A 22,442-nucleotide genomic window follows, 5' to 3' on the forward strand; every position below is an offset into this window, starting at 1 on the left:
AAACCTGGCACTTGATTGCACCAAACACTGCACAGGGCACAAGTAGATTCTTGTCTTGCTGGGAAAGGTAGTCAGGACTAGCCACCCAACACAATAGCTTTTGAGTCTGAAGAAAAACCGCTTGATACTCTGAGGACAGAATGAAACTAAAATTAAAATCATAGACATTTATTGTGGAAAAGTCCTTAAAATGATCTGGTCCAACCCCCTCATCTTCTTAACGAACTGTAGTGAAAAATTAGTGTAAATTATTTCAATCCAAATATTCAAGTATCTGCTGTGTGCTGGGTATTAGTTTATGGATTAGATTTTTAAAAGAGACTTCTTGAGTACACACATGAAACACGCCTGTTTATGATACACAGTTCACTTTTAAGCCTATAAGATGAGTTGAGAGGCAGTATGGATTAGTGGGAAGAACAGAAATCTGGAACCACTTACCGGAATTAAATACTGTGGAGCTCTACGCAAATCACTTAACCTCTTATTTAAAAAGCTAAGGGGACTTTCTTACCTCACAGGTCCTTCCAGCTCCAGTAACATAACAAATCGGATTCTTTTATTAAAAAGTAGCATTGAGTAGTTTGAAAGTCCACACTTGGAAGCTAGGAAATTGGATTAAGATGGAAAATGTTTAATTTTCCTTAATTTTATGGTAGATTACAGAAAAATTACTATTACAGAGATACAATATTAGAGTCTTCTGAATAAAATTCTGAAAGAATACATAAAAGACCATTCATAGGGACTATCTCGTGCGAGTCTGGGAGCAAAAGAGGTGAAGAGGGAGGTTTTTGTTGCCTTCGAAACTACCTACCTTTTTCAAGGGCATGTATTACTTTTATCATTTTTTTAAACCTCCAATTTTTAAAAAACTTATGAGCACTTAAATCATAGAAGGCAATGTAATGTAGCAGAAAGTACAATGTACTACAGAAGGGGAGAAAAGATTACTAGTCTGCCTCTCTAGCTCTGTGACCTTGGGAAGTATATTTGAGTTACAACATTCTAGCTGTCTTATGGAAACAAGAATGAGACTGCTCAGTGTGTTAACTATCCCGCTGGACTCAATTTTATATTAACTGGTCTTAGGTTACTTTTCTCTCATTTAGTCATTACGTGCGTCCATCAAACACTGAAAGAACAGCAGGAACTAAACAAAAGTAAGATAGAGCGCAAATTAATTTCCCTATAATAAAAATAATTAACAGCCAAAAACAATCTAACAGAGTTCTGGAAATGTTTAATTTGCTGAAGAAAAAGAAGGGATAAAAGATAAACTTGGTGAAAACCCAAAATCTATTACTGAGAAAGGTAAATAAATATATACTCAGACCTTGACCTGAATGTTTTATGAGAATGCTTTCCAAACATATGTCAGTAAAGTAATTAAATTAAAAAATTATTATCAATCACATAAATTACAACTCTGCTGGGGTTAGGATACTGTCTTCTGTTTCTTAATTGACTGATGGTCAAACTTTCTGTCTCTAAATACTAACCCCATTATTGGTCTTCCTAATGATGGATGCGAATGCATGAAATTATTCTTTGTAGCTTAACATTCATCCTATTATCAGAGAAAAATAAGGTTTGTCATTGTATTGTCCTTCCCAGCTTTATGTGACCAATAAAAGGGTCATGTGGTTATCAAAGCAGCTTTCTCAAAACTTATTATTAACATGCATCTCTCTATTGTATTTTTCTCCCATTTCACATCCCATGAAAAAAAAATACTGTTAAATATTAAAACTTGAAGTTTTCTTAAGGATTTAAGCTATGTTCAATTTTTGAGGTTTGAAAGGATGCTGCTCTTTTTCTTACACCTCACCTAATAGATAAGTGAATAAAAGAGGGGAAAGTAATATTTTTCTCCTCCGTAATTCTAAATTTGGCTAAATGCCACAAATAAATTGTATTCTTAAATTTACTATTAAGTACCAGTCACTGAATATTTAGGCAAAGCTTCAAAAGACAGACAGAAATTCACCTCTCCATACCCCTGATCTCTATTCCTTTGACCCAAGGATTCAAACTGATACCTAGAAAGACTTCCAGTTTGACAGCCCTAGGGGAATATGCAAACCATGTAACTACCACAAGGGAGCCGTCAACTGAGCAGCTTCCAGCTTAGCCCCTTAGGGCAAGTGCCCTGACCAATGCCCAAGGCCCGGAACCTCTTTCTTCCTTCTAAATATGCATTGAAATTTTCTATTAGGGGCTTTATTGTGCAAGCAAGGTCCAGAAGAAGCATGATTAGGAATCTCCTTCAGAACCTTGAGCACAGCCATCTCTGCAGTCTTCTCTTTGTGTCCCTTCTCCACAAATAGTTTTTCCATTGTTTGCAGTTAGCCCAGGAACTAAAAAGTGAATCATTTGTTTTTTATTTGTTTTGGAAGAAGACAGTACTTATCATTTGTTTGCTAAGATTAAGGGCAAGAGCCTTGGCAGCACAGAGACCTAGCTCTGCCCCAGTAGCAGTCTCATCTCCCCGTCTCTCACCACCACTCCTCCTATCACTGACCTCACAGGGCTGCTGTGAGGAGTAACAAGACACAAGTACCTAGCAAGCAGTATGCAGAAAGGTCCTGTCCCTCTCCCGGAAAATGTGCTCTTAGCTCTGGCACTTTCTTAGTCTTTTACTGAAATTCTCTAGGTCTCCACGTTCTCATCTGTAAAACCAAAGTAAATAACACAAAGCTCCAGGTATATAGTGAAGACTGGAAATAATTTATGTTGAGCATTTAGCACAGTATCTCAATAAATAATAGTCTTAACTTAAACAAATATTAGCTCCCTTTCCTTCCAACTTTAAGTTGTTTTACTGAGTATCTCTATCTTGGTTGCTTTTTATTCTACCATTTCAATTTGTCTTTCAGAGCACATCCAAACCTGTACTGTGGACTCTGGGAAGCATGATTACCTTTCTACTGGTACCTTCTCTTCAAGTTTGAAGTAGAGGCCAACTGATTAAACCCATACAGAGAGGCTATAGTGGCACCAGGGAGCGCTATAAGGAAATTCACTTTAATGCTATAATAAGGCTTAGGTGCTTCTCAACTGCAATAATGTGAGGCATACCCTAGCTTCAAAAAAAATTTATCATGAGCAATTAGAGCTTGCAGGTTGTAAATGCTAAAATCCTTGGCAAGAGACAAAATATGACAATACAAAAGGCACTAACTAAAAACAGTCCCAGGATACGTTAATAAAATCTGCAGAAGCAAGGAGGCAAGAGCAACAGGGAAAAGTTATACATGAATTGCCATAATTTAGTGGCAAGTTTGGACTGGGCCATCAAAAGAAGGCTTGGTATTCCTGTTTGTTTGTTTGTTTGAGATCTTTAACTCTCAGGACAACGCTTATTGGTGGCTCTTTTGCAATTCTTAAATTCTAACAAGCAACTACTCTATTTAGTCATTAATAAAACAACGTTTAAGTCTCTATTCTCATGAACCATCACAATTAATCTAAGCTTCATTAATTTGGAACTTTGTCACAGAACTTACATCTAACTGTCTAGATCACTCGAGGAGTTCTCTTATTAGAAGTTATCTCTTCCTATCTTTCATTGCTGTTAAGCTGAACTTTCCTCTCTAGAAGCCAAGTCTTTCCTTGAGACACCATTGTGTACATGTCTTTGTTACTGCTATTTTCCTCTCCACGATTCTACCCCAAGTCATCCAAACCTCAGATTTGACAAAACACATTTAACTTCATGAATCTTTTCTCTTCACTAGAACCCACATCAGTATCTTCCAATTTTCACCTTTAGCACTTAATATTTCACAAACCAAGACACTAATTATATATAGTGTCTTATCTCTAATTGCTTTAAGTGTTTATATCTTACCTTCCTGATAATACTAAGTTCTTTAGCAGGACTTTGTCAAGTTATCTTACTTATGTCAACCAAATACCAAAACAAAACCATTTTGTAAAAAAACCCAAAAAGAACAACAACAAAAAAACTGTTAGAAAAGCTACTCACAGAACATAGATAACAAAGCAAACAAATTCTGAAATTAGAAAATTTCCTATATAGTCCTATATGCATGTCTTGGATTGATCTTCAACACATCATCACTATCTATTAAGTAAAATAAAGCAATGGAACAATGGGTAGGGTATGTGTACCATTTGCTATACTATGTGTATAGAAAAGGGAAATATACACAACACACTGTATATCTGCATAAACCAATCTCTGGAAAGACAAAAAGAAACAGGTAAATATGATTTAACACTAGGAGAGAAATTGGCTGGCTGGGCAGTGAGTGGGGAACAGACTTTTTTGCCTATATAATTTTGTGCTGTTTAAATTTTATACTACATACATGTATTGCCCATTCCACATAATAATTTAAATAAGATAAAATAATTACTCAGAGAGCTCATCAGTTGAAAAGAAAACACTTTCAGGTATGTATATTTTAGTGAATTATCACAAGAATTAAAATGCTGTGCTGTGCATAAGATTTATTATGACAAAGACACACACTCATCCAATCATTTCTTGGGCATCTATGAAGATTCTAAATTCTAGCCCTTATATAACTTTGTAATCAGATAAATTTTTACCTTAAAAATTTATTTATAATCAATAATCACTCCTCCTACATTAAAGGTATAATCATTAACCTTATTAGTGAAGATAGCATGAAGAACTGAGAAAAATAGCAGTTGTGAAACTAGAAATGCCTAGATCTGAATCCTCAGCTTTCTAGCTGTGTGGCTTCTCAGCTAACCACTTCAGCGCATCTGGACAGCAAATTTCCTCTTAAGGGCAGAGGTCAGCAAAGTTAGGTACCAGGGCCAATTCCATCCCGTTGTAACCGAAAGTGGGGGTCTGGCTGCTCGCCACTCTAAAGCCAATAAAGAGGCAAGTTGGTGGAAAGGAAAGTTTGCTTTATTTCGGATGCTGGCAACCAGGGGCAGGGCAGACTCCTGTCCAAAGGCCTACTCCCTGCCACTGACAATCAGTGGGCAAGAGGTTTTATAGACAGGGGGAAGGGGCTACAGGTAGAAACAGCACAGTCAGCTCTGACAGTCATCTTGAAATTGGTCATGCGGTGGTCTGCCCAGCGTCAACTTGATTTTTTTTTTTTTTTTTTGAGGCAGCAGGTGACATTTTTGGCAAAATTTTTTTTTAATTAATTAATTTATTTATTTATTTTTGGCTGTGTTGGGTCTTCATTTCTGTGCGAGGGCTTTCTCTAGTTGCTGTGAGTGGGGGCCACTCTTCATCACAGTGCGCGGGCCTTTCACTGTCGCGGCCTCTCTTGTTGCGGGGCACAGGCTCCAGACACGCAGGCTCAGTAGTTGTGGCTCACGGGCCTAGTTGCTCCGCGGCATGTGGGATCTTCCCAGACCAGGGCTCGAACCCACGTCCCCTGCATCGGCAGGCCGACTCTCAACCACTGCACCACCAGGGAAGCCCTTGATTGTTTTAAGTACAGTTAATCTTCAGTTCCAGGATCGGTTTGTTCCCATTTCTTTGAGGTCATTTCTCGGAACTGTAGCTTATGTCATGGCTACAGTCTGGTCATCATGTAGTTAACGGCTTTCACCTGGTGGGGTTTTAGTATCTATAAGACAGCTCACAGGGTATGGCTCAGAATATTATCTATAGCCCTCGAGGAGGAGCTAAAGGTCCTTGACTTTGCTTAATGAGTAAACTATTATTATTTGGTCTCCTTTGACTGTTTTCCTTTGTTTCTGCATTTTCTCACTTCTCTGATTAAACTTATTCTTTGGCTAAAGTTTTTCCACAGACAAAAGGCAGGCTGAGGACATGGGTGGGGGCAGGGGGAGGACCACAGGGTCCTGCTCCATTTCACGGTCACCTATTTTTTGTAAAATAAAGTTTTATTGGAACAATCTATTGCCCATTTGCTTACATATTGTCTATGGCTGCTTTCACAGCGCAATGTCGGACTTGACTAGTTTTGACAGAAACCATATGCCCTGCAAAGCTGAAAATATTTACTATCTGTAGGAAAAGTTTACCTGCTCCAGCCTAAGAATAAAATGCAGACAAACAACATCTTTGTTGAAATTTTTTAAAGTATAGGAATGCCGAGCAGGCAGCAGGTCAAAACTATTTTCAAAATAACACGAAGACATTATTTATCCTTTTCACTCTTAATTTTCTCCAAGTGCACAATGGAGTTTTCCAGAGGCTACATCGTGTGTGATGTCACAACAGACTACAAGCAGAAGCAGACACAAGAATACAGCTGTTTCCCTTAAGCCAGAGTTTAAAGAGATTTGCAAAAACAGTGCCACTCTTCTGACTAAATATTTTTTTCTTTTAGAAAAGTGTTATTTTAGTTAAAAAGGTTGTGTTAACATATAATGGGTTTGTTACTGTTATTTTAAAAAGTCATAAATATTTTAACTTTTCTCAGTTTTAATTCTTTGGAGTAAATATTGATAAGTATAACCCAATAAACAAAAGCTCTTTTGGGTGCTCAGTTAACATTTATAGGTGTTTTGACAACAAAAAGTTCAAGAATCTGCTATACTATAGCTCTAGTGCATCACAGCAGCATGATTAACTGGCCTACTAGAACAGTCAATACACTGGGCAGGGACTGTGGATAACACAGAGTAGTTTATTAATCATGGACATTACCAGGACAATCAATGACAACACCACCATCCCTCAAGCTGTTTTCGAAGGAAAATTTGACAGTTCTCATTAGGAGCTCCTCAGGGGACTTTTTAAGACATTTACTCAAGGGACTTCCCTGGTGGTCCAGTGGTAAAGGATCCACCTTCCAATGTAGGGGACGCAAGTTCCATCCCTGGTCAGGGAACTAAGATCCCACATGCTGCAGGGCAACTAAGCCAGCGTGCTGCAAACTACAGAGCCCATGCGCTCTGGAACCCGCGTGCCACAACTAGAGAGAGAAAATCCGCACGCCACAACTAGAGAGAAGCCCACGCGCCACAACGAAAGATCCCGCATGCCTCAAAGAAGATCCCGTGTGCTGCAATGAAGACCTGACACAGCTAGCTAGCTAGCTAGCTAGCTAAATAAACAAACAAACAAATAAATAAAAGAAATTTATTCAAAACTTTGAAGTAAGGTCAATGGAAGACAGCTTGTCCTTTCAATGCCATATAGGGGAAATGCCCATCCAAGGATTATCTAGTGCCTCGGTTCCTCAACTGTGCACCAAACCCCCCAAAACACTGCAGGAAATTCACATGGATGTGGTGGGATATTTTAAATTTGGTGGTGGGGGGGTGTCTCAGCTGTGCTATGACATAAAGTAAAATCAGTATGGACAGGAAATAAGAGTAGTAGCATCCAATCTGATTCCAAGGTTTGAGAAGTTGTACAGTGCTCAACAGGCGTACATGTCCTATTTATCAGCAGTTCTGGGTAAGAAGAAAATACATTTTATTCTTTCAATTTATGTTCATTGTTTGTTCAAACAGCTACTAAGTTGTAGGTACATATATACCTATTAATTTTCTAGAAAAACCTAGCTACTCAAATACTCTTTGAACTGGTTTTCACATCTTACCTGTTCTTTCACTAATTAATGAGTTGATTAAAATGTATGCCATTTGTTCATTTTATATTTGCATTAGAGTCCAAATTTTACCTTTCTGTAAATTATACTTTAGTGTGCTGAAGTGACCCTTTTCCAGTGTATCTAGAAATAACTCTATTTTTAAAAGCTAAATTTTCAAGAATTCACTAAGTAATCATCAAGCACTATGGAAGGATGTATGTATAGGAATATATAAAGTATCAAGAAAGACTCCATATACATTACTATGTTCAAATAAAGGACATATCTATGTGTTAGAATTCAATTAAACTCTCATAATTCTATGTGGTTTTCTGAATTTTACAATTTTTTTTATAAATTTATTTATTTATTTATTTATTTATTTATTTTTGGCTGTGTTGGGTCTTCGTTTCTGTGCGAGGGCTTTCTCTACTTGTGGCGAGCGGAGGCCACCCTTCATTGAGGTGTGCGGGCCTCTCTCACTGTCATGGCCTCTCTTGTTGCGGAGCACGGGCTCCAGACGCGCAGGCTCAGTAGTTGTGGCTCACGGGCCCAGCTGCTCCGTGGCATGTGGGATCTTCCCAGACCAGGGCTCGAACCCGTGTCCCCTGCATTGGCAGGCAGATTCTCAACCACTGCACCACCAGGGAAGCCCCTGAATTTTACAATTTTTAATAAATACATTCAATCCTTTTGTTATAGGAAAATACACGACAGATTTTTTTAAGACGTTTGGAATGACTTATGAACACATTCTTCAAACAAAGCAGTATAAAGGAAAGCTTTAAAAAGTGAGTGGGTAATATGGAATTAAATTCCCTCCAAGGAAACATTTTAATATTATTCATTAAACACAGGGCTAAGAACAAAAGAACAAATGGCCACATTTGTATAATTAGTACTTTTAATGCCAGACTATGCCAGTAAACTAAAAATATAGATAACAATTTATTTTATCCTCAACCTCCCACTTATTTTTTCTATTATTCTTCACTCCATAGCAAATATTCTTATATAGACCATTCTTCTCATTTCAAGCTACATAAGTGATAAATGTGTTTAAGAAGGAAAAAGAATAGGAAAAACTTTCCCCTTTTTGGTACCCTTATGAGGAATGGTAGGGAAAAAAGCAAAGTAAAAAGCAAGTGCATAAATGTGTTTCTAGAAGGTCTGAATGATACCTATCCAAGTGAGAAGAAAATCCTGGAAGTGGTGGTGGTTTGTAAGGAGCTTCCTTCTTTCCTCATCTGGTAATTGTGACTGCTGGATCCATTTCTGTCTGGGTCACTTTTCACCTATGCTGCCTCCTTTTATTATCCAGGGTAGCTATCTCACCTTACTACTAAAGACACTTGGCTTAACATTACCTAGAAGTGTATTTTATATGTGAAATATAGAAAATAGACTATCACGCTTTACAGTGAACCTTAATAGTCAACAGGCTTCTTTATAACTACATATGTATATGAGACCAAAATCAAACCTATGAAAATACTTGGTGTAAAGGAGGTGAATTTTATGGAAGTTCTATCATCTGCTTTTAATGCATGGTTTATATAAATTATACAACTTTCATATATATAAATAATATTAAATGATCTGAAAATGGAAAAATAAAATGATACATAATGCTATTCCTGAATTATGATCATTTAATTTTGAAAAGTTGAATGGTTTCATTCATAATATAGTGAATAGTATATAAAGTGCTATAAGGATCTAGGAAGAAATTTATGGAACAGGCTTTAAATAATTTGTCTAATTATTTAGACATTCACATTATCTCATTTAATCCTCAAAACATCCTATATAAGGTAGACATCATTATACCTTTATTATTATTCCTACTCAGAGTTTAGAAAACACAGGAACAGAAACACAGGATATAGTAAGTGGATCAGTTTGACTATGCTCACTGAGAGCATAAGTAGGAGTTATAACAAAGTCCTAAACGTCTGTCATTTACTCCCATCAATAATACTTGTAATAATGTATATGTGTGTGCATCAGATTCCTAAAAAAGTCGCATGCACAAAAAGTTCTAATTCCTGAAGTCAATATTTATGATTCTGAATACTTACACTGCGGGTCAGGATGACTGGCCCCTACTCATCTGCCTCACCCCAGGTTCAGCTCCAATTCGGCTGCTCAGTAACTTCAGCTGTTTCTGAAAATAACTGACTTGTTCAAAGGAGTTGCAGGAGTACTGCATGCATCCTTAAAAGAGATCAGATACACAAGGTGCCAATGGCCCAACTGAAGGCTTCTCCATGATATACTCAGAAGAATTAAAAGAGCTCTGAAACTTGGGAAGCTTAGTTTACAGAAAATCAAAGCACAAATACAGAATGCTTTGTTCTATAGCAGCTACAGAACATACCCTGTATTGTACTTCAAACACACAGTCACGTTCGAATGTATCCAAAATATACTTCAACCAAAGCATCCTCTGGTTTGAAATGTACTTAGCAAGTATTTTATTGAGTCTTCACAGGGTATTTTTAACAGCATGTGTTTCTAAGGGTTGGGGGAAAGGGAGGCCTTGCCATTATTAAAGTAGTGTCCTTTAGTATTGTAATTTACCTTTTTGAACCTACAAAACACGCTTAAAATGATCAAGGTTAATACAAGACAGTACATGTTTAATTTAATACTTGAACATAATCATGTGTCCCAAACCAGTACTATAAGTTTTTAGAGACTGGGAAAAGGAGGAGCTACTGGGATAAAGTTGAAAAGTAAAAGCATATAATCCCAATTTTTCTATTTTCACAAACTGGGTGTTTATGGGCTATCACAATGTCTTCTTCTTTCCCTAAGAAACTCTAGTTGAAATCAAGGCCTAGAAATACGTAAGGACACAGCAAATCATTAGCAGAAGAAAGCTGTTATTTATTTCAGGAATGTGAACCATGCTCTGATAGAAAGCTTCAGTTCTAGATCTTGAAATTATAAGTAAGAAACAAAGGAGAGGAGGTGGCATGCTACACTGAAATTGATATAATACTTTAAAGACCATTGAGACAAACTCAAAATTCTCCAGCTAATAGTCCAATTTTCTCCTTCAGTGAAACTTACCTTCTACAGTCTTTTATTTTTTAAAAATTCATCTAACATAGAAATACTTTAGTCAACTGTCTTCAATTATACATACTAAGATGTTCCTTTGTTTTCTTAGATTCTCAGTACCAGATAAACTCTGTAAACAACACTGGTCAATTTCAGTGATACATAATAATCCTTCAAATGTTCCCCAACAATGTTCCCTCTAGGCTCTTCTGTGTGCAACCAATTAGAGAGGCCTCCTTCTTTCTATGAGGCCTGTTAAGATCTCAGAATGTGTTGAGTCTGCTTCCACTAGCAGAATTGCAATTCATGGGCTAGCAATGGGGGACAAAGTCCAACAGGGTATAATGTATGCTTTCTACTAGGGAATACTTGAACTAAAGTAACCATCATAAAGAGCCCAACTGCTCAAACTTGAAACTTGAACAAACCACTCAATAAGAAATAATACTGAGGAAAAACTCATGCAAAACTGACAATTATAAGAAACAAGGATTTTAACCCATTTATAAAAGATAATATTTTAAAGGATCATCTTTTAAAATAAGAATGATAAAGAAAATGTTGTTGTCTTAATGACATAACTCAATATTTTGTTTTACATTAAATGAGTTTTAAGACCTCATTTTTTATTTTGATCCTAGAAAACTAGATTTACAACAGAAAGAAGTTCCATTCAGTTCCTCCAAACCTGTAATATCCTTTGTACTAGGGACTGTAATAGATGTTGAGTAGAATAAAAGGAGAAATAATGATGTACAGTAAACACCAAAATAAGTATGATTCTGTTTTAAAGATTCAATTTAGGAATAATGAAGGAATGGGAAAAGGAGGAAGGAGAGTGAATTCTCATCTTCCTTAGTACAAATTCAAGAGAAAAATAAAATTTTTAAAATAATAAAATAAAAAAAAAGAACAGTAAAAACATACTATTGATAGAGGTAAAATGTCAGAAACAAACAGCTAGAAAAGATGCCTCAGGGGAGCAGCTCAAAGAAGAGAGAGCAAAGTTAACTTGCCAGGGAAGACAGAAAGAGTGGGGGAAAAAAAAAAGAACAGGAACAAAAGAGAAAAGGAGTTTAGACTATGCTAGGAATTGTGAAGGGCAACTATGGCTGGACAAAAGGCTTCTACTGGGGAACAGGAGTGCCAGATAAAGTTCAGGTAACATCCTAAACACTGACGCCACATCATGCTCTTCTGTGGGAGAGTGCGTCAGCAGAAGCGGACTAACGGAAGGATACGCAGAGCAGAGGGATTAGAAACGTGAGCGGCTGGAAGTCAGGAGACCCAGACAGGCGGAAGACTGCAACAACAGACCAGATATGAGCATTATAACAAAGAGGAAGCTTCGCGGTTACATAATGTAGTATTTCATCTTAGCACTCACAGCGTTCTATATTCTTTAGCCATAAATATTAAGCTATAATAATACTTCGAACTTACACAACTATTAATAAAACCCTACATGAAGTACACTGTCACTCTCTCCTGTCAGGTTGTCAGATAGGAATTTAATACTTTCTAAGAACCACTCTTAACAAATCTTTATTTTTATAATATCCTCTAACACTCCAAAAACATCAAAGAAGTAAACCAAATACTTATAAAGTACATTATGTACTTTCTGGGGACATGCCTAGATTCTACAATTTCCCTAGAATCAGAGAATCGAAAAACTGAAAAATATTTTAGAAATAATAAATGCTAAAACGGAAGTCCAGAGGGATTCAGTAAGTCCCACAAAGTCAGATAGTTAATGGAAGATCATCTATATTTCTAGATGGACCGGTGATCAAGGAGAGCTCTGTTTCCAGCTTAGTTTCAGTCCTCTAGCAGGAATTACAACAATGATATTCACAAAACCTCTCTAGTATATATATACATTTTTAAAATAAATTTATGTATTTTATTTATTTATTTTTGGCTGCGTTGAGTCTTCGTTGCTGCGCGCGGGCCTTCTCTAGCTGCGGCAAGCGGGGGCCACTCTTCGTTGTGGTGCACAGGCTTCTCACTGCGGTGGCCTCTCCTGCTGTGGAGCATCGGCTCTAGGCATGCGGGCTCAGTAGTTGTGGCTTGCGGGCTCCAGAGCGCAGGCTCAGCAGTTTCGGCGCATGGGCTTAGTTGCTTCGTGGCATGTGGGATCTTCTAGGACCACGGCTCGAACCCGTGTCCCCTGCATTGGCAGGCAGATTCTTAACCACTGCGCCACCAGGGAAGCCCAATATATACATTTTTTAAAGGTGTATCTCTTACTGTAAGGTGTTTAAAATCCTTTTTGAAACTGACAGTATATATTTAAACTGTGAAAATAAATTATTGATATTCAGGATATAAGTTTTTATTGTGTACTTTTTAGACTGCTAATAGGACAAAAAACAAAAACTAACAGTGATAATTGCCTTTCAGTTATTAAGGAAAAAAAGTAATTTTTAAAAAGTAAACAAGCTACTACCTCTGGTTGAGCTGGTCTTTCAATTTGACACTCTATGCATAATGTCTGTGAAAGTACAAAGCAGAGTGCCTGGTACATGAAAGACACTTTTAAAAACAACAGACAGTACCACTTAGTTTTATCATAGGCTCTTATTAAAAGTTTGTCTCCTCCCTTCCTAGATCCAACAGTTTTCTACTTTGCAGCTACTTATAACAAAATATAACAAGAAGTCTACATTCCTATCTTCATTTCAACTGCCATTTGTAACTCAGGCTACTGCAACCTGAAATTGACTACTGCACTGAAACTGCTCATGTTATGTCCAAAGTGGCTGCATAACTGCCTTTTAGAATGTATTTTATATGGCCTCTCTGGTAGACACAGCTGATTAATCTTGAAATTTTAAAAATTCATGGTTTTGGTGACACTGATCCTCCTGGTTCTCATTTCTCACTGACCTTTCCTCGTCTCCTTTATGTACTCCTTTTTCTCTACCCATCCTGTAAATGTAGATGCTCCTCAGGACTCTAACCTCACTGTCTTCTCACTTTTCACACAATTCTCAAATTCAAGTGATGAAATACACAGAACCTTTTGATATATCTTCCATCAAATAAACCAGCAGAGAATGACTACATTTTTTATAGATCCACCAAAAACAGACAAAAAACATGGTAAAACTATTACGTATGATTAATAAATCCAAGTTGTCCCATTACTTTTATTTATGAATTTCCCATTGGCTAGTCCTTGTTAAAGGTACCACATCACTAATGACCTTAATTTTTCTGGACACTAGTAAGAGATTCCCTTTATCTTTCACACTGTAAGTAATTGTTTACATGTCTGTCTACCCTCTAATGAGAGATCCCTTTCCCTGACTTTTCATCTTTGCATCTCACGAAGGAAGCACAGATGACTGGGCTATAATATAAGGAAAGTACAGGAAAGAGGAGGATGGGATAGAAAACAAGAAGAGGTGAAGCGATAGGGGAGGGTGAGGAAAAAGAGGGAATGAAAGTTTTAAAGTGCTAAAAAATATTCTCCTACATCAAAATATTTCATCTTGTTACACAAAAACTGGTTTTTTGCTACTAAAACCAAAAGACAAGGGCATCTCTTGCACATTAGGTAGTGTGAGAACATAAAAAAAGAAATTAAAGAAATAATCCCAGGCTTAAGAGTCAAGAAAATATCCAGATGAAATGACACAAAAGCACCCAAAGTGACGTATTTCCCATCGTGTATGTGCGTGTGCATCTGCTAACAGCACACACAAAAGTAATTAGAATAGTTGAAAACATGTGAGGCTATTTGGAGTATCACCCCAGAGCAGGGCAGGTTTGCTCACGAGGAAGAAATGGTGAATTAATTCAGAAAATGCACTGGCAAGTTGGTATTTGTGTTAACTCAGCTACTGTACACCTGAAACCAGGAAAGATCAAAGGTCCAAACTGTTACTGGGGGCAATCAATTACTTTGCTAAAATTGGCATTCAAAGACTAAGGAATATAAACTTCAAATTCTGTGGTAGTCAAATGTGGGTTGAAACTAGACTAAATTAGAAAATCAACACCTTTCCAATAGAAAGAAACTCCATTGGAACAACTTCTAAATTATTTTAAAAGAACATTTTTTTTTACTGGTTTGTTTTTAAGAATATTCTGAAAGCAAAGGCTTTTTCAAGTTCAACATACCTTACAAATCAGAAATTTTTTATGCTTGATGTTAGTTGTCACAACTCTTTAGGACAAAGCCAAGTTCTCTTTCCTACTTATTATATTCCCAAGGATGAGTAACAAAAGATATGTTACTATAGCAAAAAAATGATATAAATTTCTTTTATCTTCTTGAACCTGCCTGGTCAAACTTCTATAATTATTCCGAACTTCATCTCATATCCAACACTGAGAACTCTTTTAGAGTCCACCAGCAAATGATTTAGTTTTGCTATCAATACGGAGAGAAATGATAGCTCAAAAAATAATATGCTATTAATCGAGCAGGTGAAACCTAATCATCAATATATTCATTTGTCGCCACTATTAGAATTATTTTAGCTTACATAAAATAGTGTGTTAAATCGTCTTTTTAATCTATCGAAAAAAAGTATCTATAGGCCAACATCCCTACTTTAAAAGTGTATTCCTTTTATCTGGGTCTAATGATACCAAATAAGAGAATTACTAAAAATATCAATGTGTATATACAATGTGTTTAACACTGGGCAGCAAATTTTCCTCTCCCCTGGTTACTAAATCGGTATGTACTGAAAAAAAAAAAATTAAGCTTCAAGAAGATTAATTTGTTCTTGCTTTTTCTCAACTAAATTATAAACTAGCCACATAAATTAACTCATTTAATCTTCACAATAACCCTCTAAGATACTAATTATTATCAATTCAATAACAGCAAAAATAAAAGTTCACCCCAGAAAAATTAAACAACTTTTCTAAAAGCAAATAACTTGTAAAGAGAGGTACGGGATGTGATCCCAACTCTTCTTATTCTAAATGCCCTCCTCTACAGGGCCACTCTGTCCATCCAAAATGACTTAAGCACTGAGATCCTGTTTCAACATCCAACAAGATGCTCTATTTTCCACTCAGAATGAGTGGAAAAGTCATTACACCTAATAAAGTTTTATTATAGCAAATGCCAAATTTTTAAATTGAATCTTTGCTTTAAAATGTTTTCTAATTGTTAACGTCTTCTAAAATAGTTTTTTAAATCATCAATATTTCTACACTACAAGAAAACAAAGTTCCACGAGGTTCAACCACAAGTATAAAGTCTTAAAAATAATAAAATAACTTAATTACATTGCTCAGAAATCAACAGCCTCCCAGTTTTACACAAAATCAAATATCCAAATATATTACATGTATTATCGACATCTGGCTTGCTTAAGTTAGGAAGACTCTGAGTATCTAAATAAAGTGTAAAGATATACAAGCTATACAAAAGATCATTAAGCACATCTGACTTTTAAACATTATTTTTTACATTAAAATACTAATTGCTACTCCTTCAATCCCTTTTTTATTTCTACATTTCTTCTTCATCCCCAAATTCCTCTCAAATCATCACACAAACATCTATACCTACTGATCAAAAGTTTTAGGACTGGCTCAGTCAATTCATCAGTGACCAGCTGTGAGAATGCACACTAAGCATGGAGAGGCACACTAGGAATGGCAAAGAAGAACAATGCACTAAAACAAATCCATATATAACCATTCAGACTCCTCGACAATAAAAGCCCAAACTTTAACCTGTAGGAAAATCTAAGTCCTCTGTAAATTTTAGGAAAATGCTAAGATGAATTATGTCCATGAAACATTCATTAGTTAGACCAAATCGATAAAAATAAAAGGAAAAAAAAAGTTCCTCTCCATCAATCAAAGCATCTGTAAACAGAATCACACCCATGCACACTAGTACCTTTTTCTAAAATCAGTTTTATCCTTTTCAGGCAAACTTTGATACACATAATACCTGTCTACTTAATATAATTTTTAATAAATCCTAAATGTACTAAAAAGGGGGAAATATTTCAAGGAAGTTCATGGTGATTTGGGGAAAAAAAAAAAAAGCCAGGCCCTAATTTATCTGATTTGAAAAAAGAAATCCCAATTTTCATAAATTAGATTTAGTTAATGAGGAAGTGGTTACATTGCTCAGAAATCACTTCATCAAAGCTTTAAGACAACCACTTCATCAAAGCTTTGAGACATACAGGCTGGAGAGAAGGCTGCTATTAAATCTCTTACAGGAAGAAGTGGCAGGAGTAGCCAGCTGAAATTCTGGCCAGCTATCCAAAAGATCTAATCTACCACATAAGGTTTCAAGAGCACCTGTCTGCAGCCAGAAGCTGGGACCCTTAGCTTAAGGCAAGTCCACGGATAGTAAAATAGAATCAAGATTGTGTACCCAGCTCTACAAAAATGAAATAGTCACCAACTTCCAATTAAATCTACACTGTGTTCAAAGGAAAGTGAGATAAATATTAGATTTTGACGGTTTCCATTTTTGATTCTGGCTTGATTGATCTAAAACTCCATATTTGTTTAGTATCAAAGGCTGCCTTTAAAGCCATGCATATAATAAATGATGGTTAAAGGTTTAGGATTATTTAGAGAAGTAACTCCCAGTCCTGGTTTGACAACTGTCAAGGATGTGTTGACTGACTTTTAAGGGGCATCAAACAATTCTATAAAAACTGTCACCATTTGAATTCACTCGACTGTTGATTTAAAGTTATGCCACATAACACTATAAGGAAGAAAGATAAATTAGAATAATGAAAATAACAAAATAGAGTAATTCAATTCCAAATAGTGTGGTTATAAGGGACTTAGACATGGGTTACTGATAATCATTTTTCTAGTCAAAATTTAATATTCCACAAAAATTTAATGATAGAGTACTTAATAAAATGTGATCCAGGAATCTGTTTCAAACATCTAAACTACTAACATTATTGGAAAATAAATAAAAGCTACTTCCTCCATTCACCTCTTCCCCAAAGATAGCTGTGGTCAAGCAAAAGAAACCAAAAACCCAAAAGCATTCTAAAGACTCACCTTTTGTTGACCGGCTTTTCATCTTTTTCATAGGGTCGGACAAACCATTTCCCAATCCTAACGAAGTTCTTATCCATTAGGCACCTACAATAATTACATCAAGAATACAGTTTCAATAACAAATTAGCAAGTCGCTGAATCAATAATCACAGATAAGATCCACCATTGAAAATAAAAACATCACCAATTAAACTGTCAAAATGTTTTCCTAGTACTTAAAATTCTTACACCATACTTACTGAAAGAATTTTCTGACTTTGGGTATAGATTTTTATTATGTATTATTCTTATACATGTAAAAAAATCAGAATTAATTGGTTGATACGTTCCTGAAACATCTTACACTTCTGAATTGCTTCAAATCCAATCACACTTCTATATTACTTTAACTTTTGTGTGATCAAGGATGTCGGGAATATAGGCAGCATTTCTTAAGAGTACCTCAGAGATACTCTTCCAAGCCACTGACGCCCTTTTTGCAAGTTTTAATGCTGGATCTTTCTTGCTTGGTGTGTGGTAGTCAATTCTTTAGCAGGGATTTCGGTAATAAAAGCATAGCACAGCCTCTTCTACTTAGGTATTTTCTTTTTGTAGACATGGTAAAGCACTTGATTATGGCTTTGCAAAAAAATGAGGAACTGCAGTCATTTCTTCAGTAATGAATATTTTGCTTTCTTCATATCTAAATTGTGCCCCGCTTCTGTTTTCATGCCATTTTGTGTACATTGTTTTTCCGTGTCAAATCACAGGGTACTCTTTCTGAAGACATGTTAATGGCAACTGAACTCAACTCATATAATACCCAAAGTGCACACAATTCAGTTGAAGTGACAACAATATAAGTAGCTATGCTCAAGTTCACTACAGTACAGGCAGATGACAACAATATCATAACTCCAGTCAATTGTGAGATGCCATCATTTGTAAAGAGCATCCCTAATTTTAACAACATAAAAATGTGGGAGAAAATGTGCATTTTGAAACTGATAAAATACAGTAATCTCTAATACTATTCAATGAAATGATACATATTTTGTAAGAAAACCTGTCAGAAAGGTGGATATAATTCTTCAATACAAGGTTCTACCTACCAGCAAAAAAGCAGCACAGTAATTCTTTGCTGAATATTCAGGCAATTCTGCACGTGGCTTTTGGCTCTGTAATTTCCACTCCATCAAGGAGGATGGAAACAATTCAAGCCTTCGCCCAACTCATTACAGATTTGCCTTAGTAAATGGCAATAGTTTCTCTGGCCACAATGTAACTCCCTATGGGCAGAGCCAATTTGAAGCAGTGTCTCATCAAAAAAGTCACTTGCTTCAACTAGTTTTATTTTGAAAATGAACTTCTACAACAATCTTCCTTGTTCACAATGAAAAAAAAATCATTTTCAAAGTAACCAGTCTGTTTTCCTAAGATTATAAGTGAACTTGCTTTTTAGGGTTAAAGACTATATGACTCCATTAAAGTTAGAATAGAAAATATGGAATACACAATAAGGGTGAAAGTGCTCAAGAAGCAAAACTGAAAAAATCGCCACAGTTTATTCCCTAGTTAAGGGACTTAACTGTGTTTTTTAGGTAGACTACATATATGCTGTCACATTTCCTCAGTTCTTCACTCATTTTTAAAGCCCAGATCTATCTTGTAATTGATTAATGTTTCTTTATTCTCCAAAAGCTGTTATTAAATTGAAGGTGTATCTTAAAGTCAATAATGCTTAGAATGAAAGCAATAGGACATGTACAGAATCACATCAAACATTAAACAATGTCTTCTACTGACACACATCTTCACTTAAATAAATACCACTTCATTATCTCATAAGTCTTGAAGGTCAGAATTCAAAAGAATCATTTATTCAACAACAGAGAAAACATGAATTTACAGTTTATGGATAGAAAAAACTTCAAGGCTTTAGACAGTATAATATGAAAGAAAAACATAAAATATCTCTGATTAAAGAGGACAATGTATAAAGTTTGTTTCAAAACCCTTGCCCTTCTATGAAGTAAAACCCACAAATTCTATTTACTGTTTTCATTCCAGAATAAATGAGGGATTGGAGTGGAAGAGCAGCAGTGCACAGCCAAGACCACTCAACGACAAAGGCAAAAGGCAAAAAGCTAATGAAAATGCTGGGAGCCTAACTCTCTGTGCTAATGTATCTCCTGGAGTTTCCACTACAGATCATATTTCTTTGTCAGGCAATGTCAACACAAGGTTATTGTCACTAATACACAAAACAGCCATGGAAACTACTGATTCTTCAATCCAAAATCATCTGGTTCCAAATGAGAGTCATGAATGACTTATGTGATTTTCAACCACTAATCAGCTTCTATGTGATCAGTGTTTCCCTCACACTGAAAGGAAAACATGAAAACACACAATTGCACTGAATGAAGCAGTGTTTTTAACACAGTTTGGATTTGCAACTGACTTATTTCTGCATAAGGGAGTCGTCAAAAGTCATACTGTCACCAGTGATGTGGCAGAAAGTTAGCAAAGTCACCAAGTACCTCAGAGAAGGTTGGGACCAAATTAATGAAGATGCTGAATGTGCTCCCTTTCTCTGCCCTGATATGCAACTCAATAGAGAATTACAGAATTGCTGAGTTAGATGTAGATATGGTTAAGTATGAAGGCAAAGTTTCTTTTTACTCAAGAAACAGGTAAAAAGAACTTAGCAACTATCACTATCAATTTTTACACTCCTCAGTCTCTTAAATCTCAACTATCGCTGGTCCAAAAGAGAAACTCTCTCTGCCTCTGCCTCTGCCTCTCTCCCTCTCTCCCTCTCTCCCTCTCTCTCTCTCTCTCACACACACACACACAGATACACACACACGTATACAGGTACACATGGAGCCTCCAAGACTAAGCAGTACAGAAAGTAATTCCATCTGGTGTTTTGTACTTTAAGTTACGGGAAGAAATGTGATGAGACATGTGGCTTTGCTAAGAAAGACAGTTCTACCACCTGATTGATACCTGGGACTATGCTGGCTCAGGAGCAGATAACATATTGTGGTACTAATAAGCTCTTGGTTCTCAATCATTTTGGGGTCATGATTCTATGTTAAAAAAAATCTAATGAAAGTTATTATAGACTCTTTCTCCTAAAAAACGCAAGGAAAAGCAAAATACTGCATACAATTCCATAGCGTTGATGAACTCTGAAGCAGATCCTGGAGTGAGAACTTCTGTACTAAACACTACCATTAATCACTACTAACCCTGCTTTGGCCTAGAATCCCTCCCTATCCCACTCTATCCCTTCCTCCTCTATTTAATTCTATTCATCCTTCCTGTCCCAGATCAGCACAGCATTCTAACATCTACAAATCTGTACTTTCACCACTGAGTTGTAATGAATCATTTCTGTGGCTCTTTTCTCCCAAGAAGCTATGAGCAATTTGGGGGCAGACACAGTTATCTACCTTATTTACTGGCAATATTCAACAAATATTTAAGTGCCTATTATGTAATATGCTTTATGTTCTGCTCTAAAGGAATAGGTCTTCAATAAATATCTGAGAAATGAATGCTATACACCAATGAGTATTTTCCTATTCTCAGTATAATACTGTTACCCTTCCTGTTTGTAACCACTAATCATGGCCAGACTCACACTGTTATTTGAATTTTGTGTGCATGTGTTTGAGGTAGAAAAAAATTATGTATTTCATTTCTTTATAGTCCATCACCACTCACTCCCGACTAAAATCATAGTAGATACTCAACGTGTGGGAAATCACATAGGTGTTAAAAAATTTTAGGAAGGGACTTCCCTGGTGGCGCAGTGGTTAAGAATCTGCCTACCAATGCAGGGGACACCGGTTGGAGCCCTGGTCCAGGAAGATCCCACATGCCGCAGAGCAACAAAGCCCGTGTGCCACAACTACTGAGCCTGCGCTCTACAGCCCGTGAGCCACAACTACTAAGTGCGCGTGACACAACTACTGAAGCCCGGGCGCCTAGAGCCCGTGCTCCGCAACAAGAGAACCCACCGCAAGGAGACGCCCACGCGCCGCCAAGGAAGAGTAGTCCCCGCTCACCGCAACTAGAGAAAGCCGTGTGCAGCAACGAAGACCCAATGCAGCCAAAAATAAACAGAATAGAATAGAATAGAACAGAACAGAACAGAATAGAATAGAATAAATGTTTAGGAAGACTGGCACTACTGCCCATATGTTTTAATTATACTTGAAGAACAAAGTTAAGCAAATCTTTTTAAGAGAGAGAATGCTAAGGTATAAAAACTACAGAATATCAGAAATATAATTTCCCTCTTTTATAACTCTATCAACCTTTATTTTATTGTTTTTGAGGGACAAAATTTATATTTAAGTTGATAAATATATAAACCTAGCAGACAAACTTCATCTGCCAAAAAGTGCTTTAAATCAACATCACAAATAGTGCTAAGACTATGTATCAGTTAACCGGGGCTGTCCACTCAGTAACGCCAATCATTGTTATTGAGATTTTCAAAATTACCTTACTATTAAAATATGACAAAATTCTGTAAAGTAGTTCAATATTATCTTTAAAGATCACAATGTGACTTCAGATTTATAAAATGTTTCGTAAGCAACAGTTCTAGGTAAGTATTCATCTTTAGAAATAATTTCAAGCCCCTTACTACCTCCCTAAAAAATCACTGTTTCAAGAAGAAAAGAAACAAACAGGTGCTGAAAAATAAAAGAGAAATCAGGTTGTGTGTGTGTGTACATGTTTCTGTGCCATGCCCAACAGCTCTAAATAATTAACTACAAGAACAACTTGACTCTGAAGCTGGCAAGCCCCAATCTCTAACCC

At 36.4% G+C, this 22,442-nt stretch overlaps 1 protein-coding gene across 2 annotated transcripts in view; it reads right to left on the reverse strand.

The window, feature by feature from the left end:
- Window positions 1-22,442, reverse strand: part of MED13L (mediator complex subunit 13L) — a 287,061-nt gene that overhangs the window by 105,399 nt on the left and 159,220 nt on the right. For both annotated transcript variants that reach the window (XM_061170487.1, XM_061170486.1), the window contains exon 4: window positions 17,619-17,702. In XM_061170487.1, coding sequence (XP_061026470.1) covers window positions 17,619-17,702 — 84 coding nt within the window. The remainder of the gene's footprint in view (window positions 1-17,618; window positions 17,703-22,442) is intronic.

This window comes from Eubalaena glacialis, chromosome 15 (genome assembly GCF_028564815.1).
Source record: "Eubalaena glacialis isolate mEubGla1 chromosome 15, mEubGla1.1.hap2.+ XY, whole genome shotgun sequence".
Taxonomy (NCBI): Eukaryota; Metazoa; Chordata; class Mammalia; order Artiodactyla; family Balaenidae; genus Eubalaena; species Eubalaena glacialis.